Source organism: Orcinus orca, chromosome 2 (genome assembly GCF_937001465.1).
Source record: "Orcinus orca chromosome 2, mOrcOrc1.1, whole genome shotgun sequence".
NCBI classification, from domain to species: Eukaryota; Metazoa; Chordata; class Mammalia; order Artiodactyla; family Delphinidae; genus Orcinus; species Orcinus orca.
Window position 1 is genome coordinate 189,571,053 of NC_064560.1, and position 13,377 is coordinate 189,584,429.

A 13,377-nucleotide genomic window follows, 5' to 3' on the forward strand; every position below is an offset into this window, starting at 1 on the left:
GTCACTGGCTGAATCAGAATACAGGTTTCTGACTTCCTAGTCCAGGGTTCTTTCTGATACCAAGACTTCTACACACAGCATCGTTACTTTTACTCACTCACAGTTTTCAAAAACTCATGAAAATTCTACCTACCTGAGCAATATGCCTCCAGTGGCCAACTTCAGACTCAAGTCTTGAAACTTCATTTGACAATCTGTTTATTTCTCGTTGTGATGAAATGATGTCACCAAAATCCATGTCATCATCGTGGAACGCTGAAGCATGATGACTTAAACCGTAACTGAATGAAGGAGATGCAGCGGTTGCTGGTACACCACCAGCTCCTGAAATCACTGACTGAGCAGCTGACTGTAGCTTCAGCAACTGATCCTGCAGCGCAATCTGTCTTGCTTTAAGATGGCTGATTTCTACCTATATTTATAATCCATATTTTAGAGAAGGTACTTCAAAATAACCATATTGACCCTTTTATACATTCATAATGTTAAAAGTTATAATAGTTTAAGATTACCCAACGACAGTACTCCATCAACTGAATCCAAGTTGTCTATAACACCCCAACATAACATTTTTATTTCAAAACCATGATTACCATAGAGCATAATGTTCCGATTAATATGAGCAACAGAATTCCACTCATACATTAACTAAAGCAATAAAATGCTCAGTTAAACATCAGTTTACCACCTTCTACATACCAGGTAGTATAGTATATACGCAATTTCTTAGGGTTCTGTTTGTGATTATCAAGCCTCAAGAGATGAGAAAATAAAAGCTGCAACAGTCTATGCACTGTAAGCTTCCTTAGAACACCTGTTGGAAGAGTCTTTGGTAACTGATTATGTATGGCTGGATTTAGGCTTAAAATGCACCATGAATCAGGTAACTCTGTACTGGTCTACACAACACAGCTAGAAGGAAGCTTTGATTTATTAATCCGATCTTCACAGTAAGCCTATGATTAATAGCCCATTAGCCTTAGAAGGAAATCATGCACTGAAAGAGGCCTTGGCTTTAGCCTTGGCAAAGAAAGGCCCGTGAAAATCTGACTCTATTCAGGGAGACAACAGTATAAAAACCGTGAAACCCCGAGTAGAGTTTTGACTGAAGGCTTGCAATACCAAGTCAATGTCCAAAAGAAGTTATAAAAATAGGACTTACCATAATGCCACATCCATTCCAAGTAAAAGATTACTCAAAACATAAAAGCAAGCTAGAGAAAACTGAAATAAGCTTTCTGTAAAATACTCAAGCTAGTCCAAAAGACAACCTGCCACAACGGAGGAAAATTTGATACTGAGGAGACAGTCAGCAAGTAACAGTATTTCTAATGTCAAGCAATTAGACAAACAAAAACCAAATACAATTATGTTAAATGTCATAGTAAACAGACATTTTTTCGTATCAGAGCCCCTTCTCTAATGGAGATTTACAATAATGTACAAATTTTATTTTCCCATAAATGACATGAGGCAAATTGCATCTCTGGGCAGTATGAACATCACAACGAGAGCAACAAATAGATTCAGAAAATAGCAGATCTAAAGTATATATTATCTTTCATTCTAGTAAAAAGTACTGAAATCAACAATTCTTTTCAAATGTAGCTATAATGCAAAGAAAGTTCTCATTATACAACAGACATTTATATCAAGTTGTAGAGTTAAAAAGTACAAACTCTACTAACAAAGACGTATTCCTAAACTTGAATTCTTAATTTGCCCTCTAATATCCATAGTGAAGTAGAAAATAAAATGCCAGATTATTCCACAGCAGTTTTTTCAACTAGGATGTAAGCATCAGAATCAGCTATGGGGTTTTTGAAAAATACCAATACCAGAGCCCCTTCCCAGTACGCTAAATCAGAATCTCCTAGAGGACCTAACAATGTGTATTTTTTATGATTCAGCTGTAAACCCCTGGGTGATTCAGCTACTGCTCTATTGGAGTATCTGTAAATCAGTGCTGCTCAAAGTGTGGTCTGTGGACCAATGCCATGAATGTTTGCTACCAGTCCATGACAAGATAAGTAAAGAAACTGAAAGAGTAAGGCTTAAAGACTTTTAAAGCAAGTTGACAGGGGCTTCCCAGGTGACGCAGTGGTTAAGAATCCACCTGCCAAGGCAGGAGACACGGGCTCGAGCCCTGTGAGCCACAACTACTGAAGCCTGTGCACCTAGAACCCGTACTCCCAACAAAAGAAGCCACCGCAATGAGAAGCTCGCGCACCTCAACAAAGAGTAGCCCCCGCTCGCCGCAACCAGAGAAAAGGCTGCGCGCAGCAACGAAGACCCAACGCAGCCAAAAATAAACAAATAAATAAAGTTTAAAAAAAATAAAGCAAGTTGACAGAGTAATTTTACATCTTTTGAATCTTTACAAAAAAAAAAAGTGGGCTTTTAACTTTAATTTGAACTTGTAACTGTGCTTTTTTACATTCATTTTATTTTTGTAGTAATTCATTTTTATTGTATTTTATGAAATCAATTCCAAACAGATTGGAAATTTAAGTTCTTCTTTAAATGTTTATATTTATCTTCAATGTGGTTTATTTTTCATCTTAGTATGTCACTAAAAGAACTTGAAATCAATGCATCTAAATTTTAAAAACCCAAATATAAAGTGATGGTAGAAATGAACATTTAATCAACAAACTGAAGAACACCCCAGTGATCTGGATAATTAAACAAGAAATTCTGTGGCTCAATTCCACAGAATCATTTACTGAATTCCACTTACATACTAAACACTAAAGAGAATTCAACGACAGAATGAAACATTAGGGACATAGTCTATTATTTTAAGGATTTGTAGTAACACTGGTTAAATTATATAATATTATCAAAACTGCAAAGGAAAGATAAGCTACCTCCAAAATAACCATTTCTATCAAACTAAAGGGGGAAAAATTATAGAACAGTATAAGTCAACTATAAAATACCTAATATTCTGTTTTTCCATGGAAAATCAAGTAAACACTAGTAAGCATATGTTAACACTTGTAGTTAAAATCATTTTTTTTAAAAGAAATGTTATTAACAATCACAATGATTTAAAACAAATTTAGGTAAATAGATGAGAAATAAGTTTCATAAAATCAGAAATTATAAGCAACAAATGCCTGAAGATATTGGACACAAAGACTTTTCTTCTTTTGGAAAGTAGAAATTAAACTCCACAAAGGTTAGTTTATGTAATATAAACGTAAAAGCTTTCAGAGTTCTTGTTAAATTAGTGATATCATACTGAGTTGGAAATTACTAATTTCAACACCCTTTTGATATTTTCATGGATCTAAACAGAGCTTGATTTATATTATAACTCTTAGAAACCATCCTAAATACATTACAGTGAAGTAAACATGAAGTAACTGTAATAACCTTTACCTCTTTCTGTTGCAGTTGATTTCGATAACTCATAGACTGCTGCTTTATTTGAAGCTCTGATGCTTCATGCTTCTCTTCCAGATCAGTACAAAGTTTTTTGAGTCTCTCATTCTAGAAGCAACGAAAAAAGTGTTTTCAACAAAAAGACTAAAAGTAAAACATGTTAGTAACAGTTATGTGCAGGGCATTATGAAAAACATATTGCTTCATGCACAAAAAAGATGTACTATAGTAGGTCTCAGAATTCTGACCTTTAAACCACAATTGCAATTAAAGTTACAAGTGCAATAAGCATGTTTATAGAGATTATGCATAATTCTGAACCAAAGTTTTTTAAAAATCTTGATCAGTTTGATTTTCTGCTAAGGAAAACTCACTGATCAGTGTTTCCCCCATCTTTGTACACCCAGTGTCTAGCATACAGTAGGCAATAAGTGTCTGGTAAATGAATGACCTAGAGTACATGCTTAAACTTTTGTTTTCTCCCTGAACAGTATAAGTTTTTTAAAGAAACCTTTTTTAAAAAAGACTTATGGCTGACGTATAGGTAGGAGGACAAAAACTGACATTACTTGTCTGACTGAACCCTAGGCTCCTGAGTGAGGCACCTCTGAAAAATCCATTTTAAAAACCACTAATAGAACTCAGTTTGGAAAACTACAGTTAGAAGTACAAAAAATACTCTAAATATAATTCAATGAATCTAGACATCACAGTCTTTTGTTTTAAGATGCTGGAATAAATTACTTAAATTTTATGTACCTAAGTATTAAATTATTAACCTAATATCATCCTTTGACATTTGAATGAATAAGGGTATAATGGAGCAAGAGAAACGGACACTAAAACTTTCTGCAAAAAGGAATTTACAAATTATTACAGATAATAATATACTAAGAATTCTACTAATGTATCTGCAAGCAGAGTTTAACAATGATAACTGAGAATAAGGAGATTCATGGTGGGAAAGAAAGCTCCCGCTAGAAGGTGAAGACTTTTTCACTTTGAGGATGTCATCTGTTTTCTTCTTAGATTCTAGGAATTTCTTACATCAACATATGTGAAAATTATGAACCAGGGAGATTAAATGAATTCCCAGAGAAAATCAATGGTGTAAAATAAAGGAAAAATTATCACACACACAAACTCTAGTTTTGGGAGTCTATCTCCAGAAATCTAACAGACCTTGGTTATCCTGCAGAAATATGAATAAGAAACAGGATCAATGGTCACACAACTAATTACCTTCTAATGTACTGGCTGCATTTGCACGATTTTCTGTGAGCTGTTCACATGAAAATACCATACATAACTGAAGCAAGAGAATATACTAAAGTCAAAACCTAGTCGTAAAGTCCACTCTAGGCTTTTTCACATAAAAATACCTAAGGCTACTTGTTTAACACTGATGAATAACTAGAACTGGAAAACTTTCAATTTGGCCAATAACTAATTGGTTGTCTTTCCTCATCTCCCTAGTCATGTAAGAGTCAGGTTGATAAAGCATATGAAGGACAGATTCTCTTCATGTGGCTGACCCAAAACATGCCAGGAGTTGTCCGTGGTCATATTTTCTATTATATGAAATATGAAGCAAAGGGGGCTGGTCTGAAAGGAAAAAAGAATAAACACACACAAAGAACAGAGAGGAATAAAAATGAGACAGATGGATTCCTGATGGCATCCAGTTCTGGTTGAAGCCCTTTCCTAAAGACTGGCTAAAATTTATGCCTTGGAATCCATGAGATACTCATATCCTTAAATTATTCCATTGTGCTTAACCCTTGTTATATCATCAAGGTCTACTGGAACCAATTTTAGTTTGTGAGTTTCTTTTTTGAGTAGTATTAAGGACTGATATTTAAAACATTTATTCTTTCCTAGTAGTCTTCCAACAAACAAAGAGAAAATACACTTTAAAAAAAAAAGATTAAAACTCATTATATCTTGCAATTACCATAAGGGTACATTGGGCCCTTTTACAATATAAATCTAAGAATAATCATGAGGTCACAATGATCTTGTTTTTTCTGTATCTTGAAACGTTTTGCTATTTTATCATCCTAAGAATTAATCATTAATCATCAATTATTTACAACTATGTTAAAAAAAAGACTTAAGAAAACAGAAGAACTGATGGAATCACCTAGAAGAATGATGCAACAGTGAAATAACCAGTTTTCTGACTGCATTACCCAAAGTACTGCATCATCTTTTAAAAAGGAAAAAGCCAATCTGGAGACACCATCTTTGCAGTGGTTTTTTTGTTTGTTTGTTTTGGGGGGAGGTTTTTTTTTTTCAATTTCATTGAACACAATTGAAAATTCAGAATTTTCACTTTTCAACAGAGAAGAAAACTGACAGAGGAAAATATTCCACAATTAGACAACTGAGAAGATAAATGCAAAGAGACAGAAAACAGCATTAGACTCTAGAGTCTAATGGTTATGGTGAAAATGAATGTAGGAGCAAAATCTCAGACAAGTCTTCGAATAACAATATCCTAGATGAATTTCTCAAACTCAAGAACTGAGGAGTGAACAACATATTTCTAAGAGCAAAAAGGAAATATGGTGTTCTCATGAAGTTAGTCATTCTATAAGAAAAGATTTTATCTCACAATATTTTGTGACAAAAACCTGAACCATTCATGCCACTTTACTAAATGGATATGTAACAGTATTCTTTCATTATACACATTTGTACACCAGCATTTACTTGATACAGTCCCTACATGGACAAATGCTGAAGGCAGGTGTATACACAGGTGACTAGGAGGAAACAGATGACATAAAAATGAAAAAACTCAGTGGACTGATCACTCTAATTGGTATTTATAAATCTAAGAATAAAAATGCTTTGTAATTATGGAGCAAACAGCCATGCATTTAACAAAATCATAAGCCGTCAAAGTTTTCATAAGTATTGGTTTTAATGACACAAGTCAGGAAGAAGAACCAGAAGTAATAATAGGTTAAAATCTATTAGAGATGTAATTGAAATCTGGAATCAGTATTCACAAGATACATTCCAGTTCACAAAAAGAGTTAATAAGCAGTTAACTGCATTCAAAGAACATTGCCTATTCTGAGCATATATGCTTTCAAAAGCAGAAACACATGGAATAAAAGTCTGAATTTGCTATATATAAGTTCTTATTAAAATTTGTAATAAAGTTTTTCACTATCACTTTATTCTTACTTCTGTAAATTTTTTATAAAATAACTTAAAACAAGAAAATTAAAAGTACATTGGATCGAGATGGTAAATGTGAAGACTTTTTCTTGGCACAGATGGTTAAATTAGCTTAGATTGGTTGCCATTAGTTGCAACTGAGGAAACTTAACTAATTAAGTCAATTTCAAATATTAACATCTGTAAGCAAATCTAATTTCCTCTAGAAAACATACTGCCCTCTGTCTATACTAAAACTTTCTAAATAAATAGAATTTTCTATTGTAATCTCCTAGTGGTTTCAATCATATGTTCACTTTCTCCTATTGCAGTCACATAAGGCATTACCTTTATGAAGTGCTTATGTGCTGATAGAAGGCAAGAATCATGTATAGTCAAAATCACCTTAGAAAATAAAGTCTTTGGAAAGTCCAATAGTCTGTTTTCCTCTAGTATTGGGTTGGCCAAAAAGTTTGTCCGGGAACCCAAACAAACTTTTTGGCCAACCCAGTATTTGAGTAGCTCACAGTACTCTGAATAAGCACCAAGCAAGGAAGTTGGCTTTCATTTGGGGATGTGTTATACCAAAAATAAATATTTTTGAACACTAGAACCATACTTGCCACAGTCCAAAGATAAAATTAGGAGAGAGACTAGAGTTGAAATCAACAGAGGGACAGAAGATTTCTATCTCTCTTCTCAACCTCAGTACAGAGCAGTCATTCATTAAGCAGGTTAACCCCATTTGCTTCCCCCCTCCCCCAAATGTATACTGGCAAATTTAGCTTAATTAATACCATTACACACATCTCTGCCATCTAATTTTCCTGGGTGGGCCCATCCTGAGTGCTTTCTCAAGGATTTCTCTAGGGACTATAGGGACGATTTCCTATCTCAGCCTTACAAAGAAAGAAGCTATTACATTCATCTGTCACTGAAGTATCTACTAATTAGGTAATTACAGCTAAGGTCTCTTAAGTGCCACCAAATTGCCATTTTCTATTGAGGCAGAATACTTCAATTGTCCCTCTTGAGAGATCCCTCTACTTTCAAATTCCACAATCTGACCTTGATAATCTAGACCAGAGCTCAGTCAGAAAGTATTTTCTTATATTTAAATTCCATTTTCTCTTTTATGGGCTTAGCAAGGGAAAACATGCTTACCACAGTCCTCTAAGAATACTGTTTGCTGAAATACTATTAAGTGTTCCCTTGCTGTTCTTATCCAAAGGCTAAATAGTTGGGTGTCTTTAGTACTTTACAACAGATCCCACTTTAAAACCTTTCATTTTCTTTACGGCTTTCCTTTGAACCCTTTCCAACATTTCCTCATCCCTATTAAGTACAATGTCCAGAGCTAGTTACCATGAGGCACTGACTAATAATGAAAAAATGGTAAAATTAATTTGCTACTCCTATATTCTACATTCTCTGTATACAAATATCACACTTTTTTAATGTTAGGGGATTAAAAAGCTCTAGATTAAACAGAATTGCATTCTTCACATTATACTTAAATAAATGTACTACTGCAGTTTAGCATACTAATAAAACATAGTAAATCCTTGATAATGATAAACTTGCCAATGTTATTTTCTAAATTTGGCAGATTTCCTTCTTCCAGCATTCAGAAGCAGCGGTGGGAATATTTAATAGCAAAGTGCAGTAACATGTAAATACATTCTTCATCAAATGAAGATGACAGGGCTTAAAAAAAAAATTAAGATAAAGGGAAAGAGAGAAAAAGTGCATTAAAAAGAGAGGACTGAAATAAAGTATGAATAACTTTCATGGCTTCAAAAAAGAAAAAAATCTAAATCTTTAACGTTTCCTTACCTCTGATCTTAAGATTGTATGAATGGCTTCAACTTCCTTTCTCCTAGCATTAGGTAATTCTGCTACAAAAGAAACAGCATATACTGAATATATACTCAGTCAACACCATGTGAAGTAAACAGGCATTTTAAGGGAAGCATATTTCACTGAGCTTTAAACAGAATGGTATGCTGATCTAAGAACAAATTCAGAAGACAAACATCACTTGATTGTTATCACAACTTTCTATTGTCACAAACGTTCTTTATCGTCATGTAAGTCATTCTTTGCCTATCTTCTATACCCTAGAGCATCTACCTTTACCCCATGGAAGTGTTCATTAAAATTTTGTTATGGGGCTTCCCTGGTGGCGCAGTGGTTAAGAATCAGCCTGCCAATGCAGGGGACACGGGTTCGAGCCCCGGTCTGGGAAGATCCCACATGCCGCAGAGCAACTAAGCCCGTGTGCCACAGGTACTGAGCCTGCGCTCTAGAGCCCGCAAGCCACAACTATTGAAAAAGTGAGCCTAGAGCCCGTTCTCTGCAACAAGAGAAGCCACCGCAATGAGAAACCCGCGCTCACCGCAACTAGAGAAAGCCAGCGCACAGCAACGAAGACCCAAAGCAGCCAAAAATAAAATAAATTTAAAAAAAATTTTGTTATGGAAAATTAATCTCTCTCTGTTGGCTTAGTATAAATTTTGATGAAACTTACGCAGCTGGGGTTTTAAGGGCATATTTCTTTTCTTTTTTTTTTCTTGGTTTGGCCGTGCCGTGCGGCTTGTGGGATCTTAGTTCCCCAACCAGGGATTGAACCCAGGCCCTCGGCAATGAAAGCGCCAAGTCCTAACCACTGGACCACCACGGAATTCCCAAGGATGTATTTCTCTTATGAAACTGGGGTTTAGAGGGCCTTTTTCTACTCCCAATACTACCAAAAAATTAATGACCTACAAACAAAGAATAAAAATGCAGCAAAAGAACACTTATTTCAAGTAACGTGGACACAAGTTATTTAAAACGTGAATGAGCTCAGTCTTGTTTTGTACATTTTCATTTAAAAGGAAAGTCAAAGGCCCACAGTACCAAAATGGCACAGCTGATGCTGCCAGATAATCATCATCCACAGAGCTAGATTTCTTTTCTAAGTACTAGTATTCTTCATTACTCACAGCCCTTTAATACTATAAAAATAATTTCTCTGAATTAGTTTAAATCAAAAGAAAATACAAGTGGCATCCAATAAATAACAGTGACAAACCCACTCTTCTTTTGAAAATCATCAGGTGGGGATGCTTGGGTGGTTGTTTATACATCTTGCTTGAAACTCTGACAGGATTGTCTAATTGCTATTCAGAAGGGAACAAATTATAATCTAATCTGTTTAGGAAGGTCATTGTTAGAAGCAGCAGTTGTTTCAAAGAGGGATTAAAAAAAAAAAAGTCATGAAGACTTTTCCCCCCAGAGCCTCCCCCACAAAATCCTGGTCTTTTTAAGAATAAATGGGAGATGTTATGCAGACCAAAAAAGTTTTCCTCAATGAGGGAAAACAAAAATAACAACTATCATTTATTGATGCTTACTATTTGTTAGGCACAGTGCCATGCATTTTACACTCATGATTTCATTTAATCCTCCCAACTTCATGACAGGTATAATTATCCCTATTTAACAGATAAGAACACTCTGCTTTTTAAAGGTTAAGTATTTAATAATTTTCCAAAGATCCCACAATTTGTAACACATGGAAGTGGAATTTCAATCCATGTCTGATTTAAAAGCCCAAGCTCCTAAATCAATATAGTGTTTGGTTAAAGAGCAACTTTCTGATATTGTAAAGATGGATAATTTTCAAGTTGTATCAACAGTGCTATTTTGGAACGGTTCTTGTTCACTGCTGGCACAGGGTAGACACTCAATAAATACTTGTTGAATGAATAAATGAACTGCACTCTGACCCTATTTTTAAATGAGTCACAAAATCAATAAATTGGATGTTAAGCAAGTCCTATTTTAATGCAAAGGGAAAACAATAAAAGCAGATTTTTAATCACTCAGCAAATTTTTTATTGAGCATCTACTATGTACCAAGGAAGGGACCACATACTGGTAATATAAGGATAAATAAAATACAGCTGTCAGAGAGAGATCCACAAAGTTCTGTTAGACACAACTCAGCCTGCCATGGAGTGAGAATGGTTTCACCAGGTACCTGACATGTGAGTCATACAGGGTCATACAGGGTCATACAGGAAAAACTGTTTTCCAGGCAAAGGAGGGTAGTGGAGGAAGTAGAAAGGAAGGGCTTTCCATGCAAAGGCCTGGAGCTGTGTAGGTACCTCAAAACGTTGCCTGTGCAGAAGCTCTGCGTGTAAGCATGCTTGTGTATATGAATGTGCATATATGCGGCTATTGGGAGAAAAGGGGAGAGAACAAGAGGTAAGACTGGAAGAGGTAGGTTGAACCCAGATAGGATAGGTTTCTGGTCTCCCAAAATTGAGAGGCTTGGATTTTATCCTGTAAGTAACAGAGTCAAGAGATTTTAAAGCACATTTGTTTTTAGAAAAGTAATTGGCAACACAACAGGAAATGGAGTAATGTAAGGAGAAACAAGTGACAGGACATGAAAGAGAAATAGTGTGTGGGAGAGATAATGGGGATCTGAGGTAAGGAAGTAGGAATAATAAGGAAAGGACAAATACAAACAATTCAGGCACAGGATGAACAAGATTTGGTGACTAATTGGAAGTAGGAGAAAAAAAAGAAAGTCGCAAAACAAAGTGACAAAGATTTCCAAGTTTATAATGGGTAGATGGTGAAACCATTAAAATTGAGAATACAGGAGCACATTTGGTGGGAAGAACAAACTGAATTCTACCTTAAGCCTGTAGGACATCCAAGTTGGAGGCGGGGTGCCTATTTTCTGGCTTAGGGTCAAAGGAATAGTCAACTGTTTTCCCCTATCTAGGAAACAAGGAGAGACTTGGCATTTCCCATGTTATCTAGCCCTTCTCTGCTTCTGACTGCCCTCAGGGTCACATGAGCCTTTCCTGAACACAGGAAGAATCCCTTTAACTTCCATCCCCAACCTGTCCCACCTGATGTACCCCCAAGCAGTTAAATGGATTTCGGCAGCTCCCCAATCTTCCTCCCTTCTAAGTAGACCCCACAGAAATTCTAAATATAGATACTATTTTTCTAAATCAAACCATCATTCTCTATTTCAACCAAATAAACACGAAAACTCAGTTAAATCAGTATTAAAAAATTAAACCAGAATTCTAATTTATTTACAACAAACCGCCAAAGAAACTGCTCTCATCAAAAGACCACCCATTATCTCTCTGGAGGCAGACTCACAATGAAATTTAAAAAGTCTTTTGATCTAAACACTACTTGCTGAAAGAAATATCAAGAAATCAAAGGAGTAATTAACTTAATCAACGATTACCATGTAACTCTGGGTCACTATTCATTAGTAAAACAAAATGAGGACTTCAAAAATGAGTGAAGGTTGCTAAGGGTACCCAAAGAACAGGGTTATCTTACTTGTTCTACTGTAGAAATATGGTGTGGGGGGGGAGGCAGTGGGCAATTAGGCACAAAAGTACACTTTCAGCTGGAACGCTGTAATGTGTCACCTGAATAAGCAAAACTATAAAATAATAGGAAAACCATACCCATGTTTCACTAACAATATATTCAAGTGAGAAAGAGTAAGAGTCACTAAATATCTTAATTATGAGTTACTTCAATTGTTAACGAAAATCGAAGAAAGAAAACCCCCAAAAAGTGACGTGTCATACACAAATAATTTTTTAAACTGTGTCAGTATAAAGGAAGAGGATCAAAATCAGTTCCGCCCCCAAGTTAAGGGCAAAGGAAGAGGTGGGCGTGGATGAACCAAACAAAAATAAACTCTACGCGACGTAGGGGCAGTTTCTACAGCTCTGAACTATCCTGGGTACTCAAAGGAGAAAAACCAGAACTCTTCCCCCACCCCCCGACCCCCATGGTCTCTCACTAGAGAAAATCGGTTAAGAGGCAAAAGGAGTGACACTTCTCTGGACCTGTCTACGTCTCGTGACAGATGGACTTGGGGACCAAACGGACGCTCCCAGGGTCCCAGTAAATCCCTCCCTCCCATCGCCCCAGCGGTTACCTTCCACATCCTCCGTGCCCTCCATCAGCATATCCTTCGTAAAGTTTGAAATCTGGCCAGTGAGGGAAGCCAGGCTGCCCCCGACTTGACCCAGGGACTGGCCCAAGCCGGAGCCGAGGCCCCCAAGCCAGGACGACATCGCTGCGGGTTAGAGAACAACCTGCTCCGCTCCGAGAAAGGCGGCCAGCGTCGTCGGACGACCCCGCCAAATGTCCTTGAACCGCTGTCTCCGGGGGACTGCTCCAAATCACAACACTCAGGATTTGATAAGACAGGGGTTCCTAGACAACGCCGGCTTCGGAGACCCCCACCAACCGCCGGGCTCTGACTAGAAACGCAGAGGCCTGGCCTGGGACTTTACCAGGGGCCCAATTCCAGTGACATGGGCACCCCCGCGGGGCCTCCGCTCATTCTCACGACTTCCCACAGTCCGGGTTAGGCCACTTCTTCCTCTGCTTTAGTGACTTTCCCCAGTTCCGTTGGCAACTCCTGCCAACTCAACGCCGGCAGCCATGACACCCACCTTGAACGCGGCAATGGACCATAAAGAGGCGCCGCGATGGCGTAGAAAGGCCCTGCGGAGCCGCCGGACGTCTCCTTGGCGCAAGGGAACATGGGATCTCGGAGGACCAAATGCGGCCGCGGTGGCCGCTGTGCCTCCAGCCCAGGACAAGGTTGTCTTCCACGTAGCCTGCCCGCTTTGGCAGCAGGTGGAAGAGCGACCGGAACCTGCTGCGACGCTGCGCTTTCGGCCGACCGCGGCTGGATTTCAGGTAGAGCCGACCCTCGGTGGGTGCCCCCCAAAGCCGGCGTGGCCTGGGAAGGGAACCCCGTGGACT

The 13,377-nt window shown here is 37.5% G+C and overlaps 1 protein-coding gene across 9 annotated transcripts in view; it reads right to left on the reverse strand.

Annotated features, from left to right (window-relative positions):
* TRIP11 (thyroid hormone receptor interactor 11) overlaps window positions 1–13,377 on the reverse strand; it is a 66,597-nt gene that overhangs the window by 52,823 nt on the left and 397 nt on the right. The window contains exons 1-4 of one of the 9 annotated variants that reach the window (XM_049706569.1): window positions 12,539–13,106; window positions 8,398–8,459; window positions 3,388–3,498; window positions 134–412 (exon numbers count right to left, since the gene is read on the reverse strand). In XM_049706569.1, the coding sequence (XP_049562526.1) occupies window positions 134–412; window positions 3,388–3,498; window positions 8,398–8,459; window positions 12,539–12,677 (591 nt within the window). In that variant the 5' untranslated portion in view covers window positions 12,678–13,106. Of the gene's footprint in view, window positions 1–133; window positions 413–3,387; window positions 3,499–8,397; window positions 8,460–12,538; window positions 13,119–13,377 lie in introns of those variants that run through there. The other 8 variants (XM_033418901.2, XM_004262345.3, XM_049706570.1 and 5 more) reach the window with 8 other exon arrangements.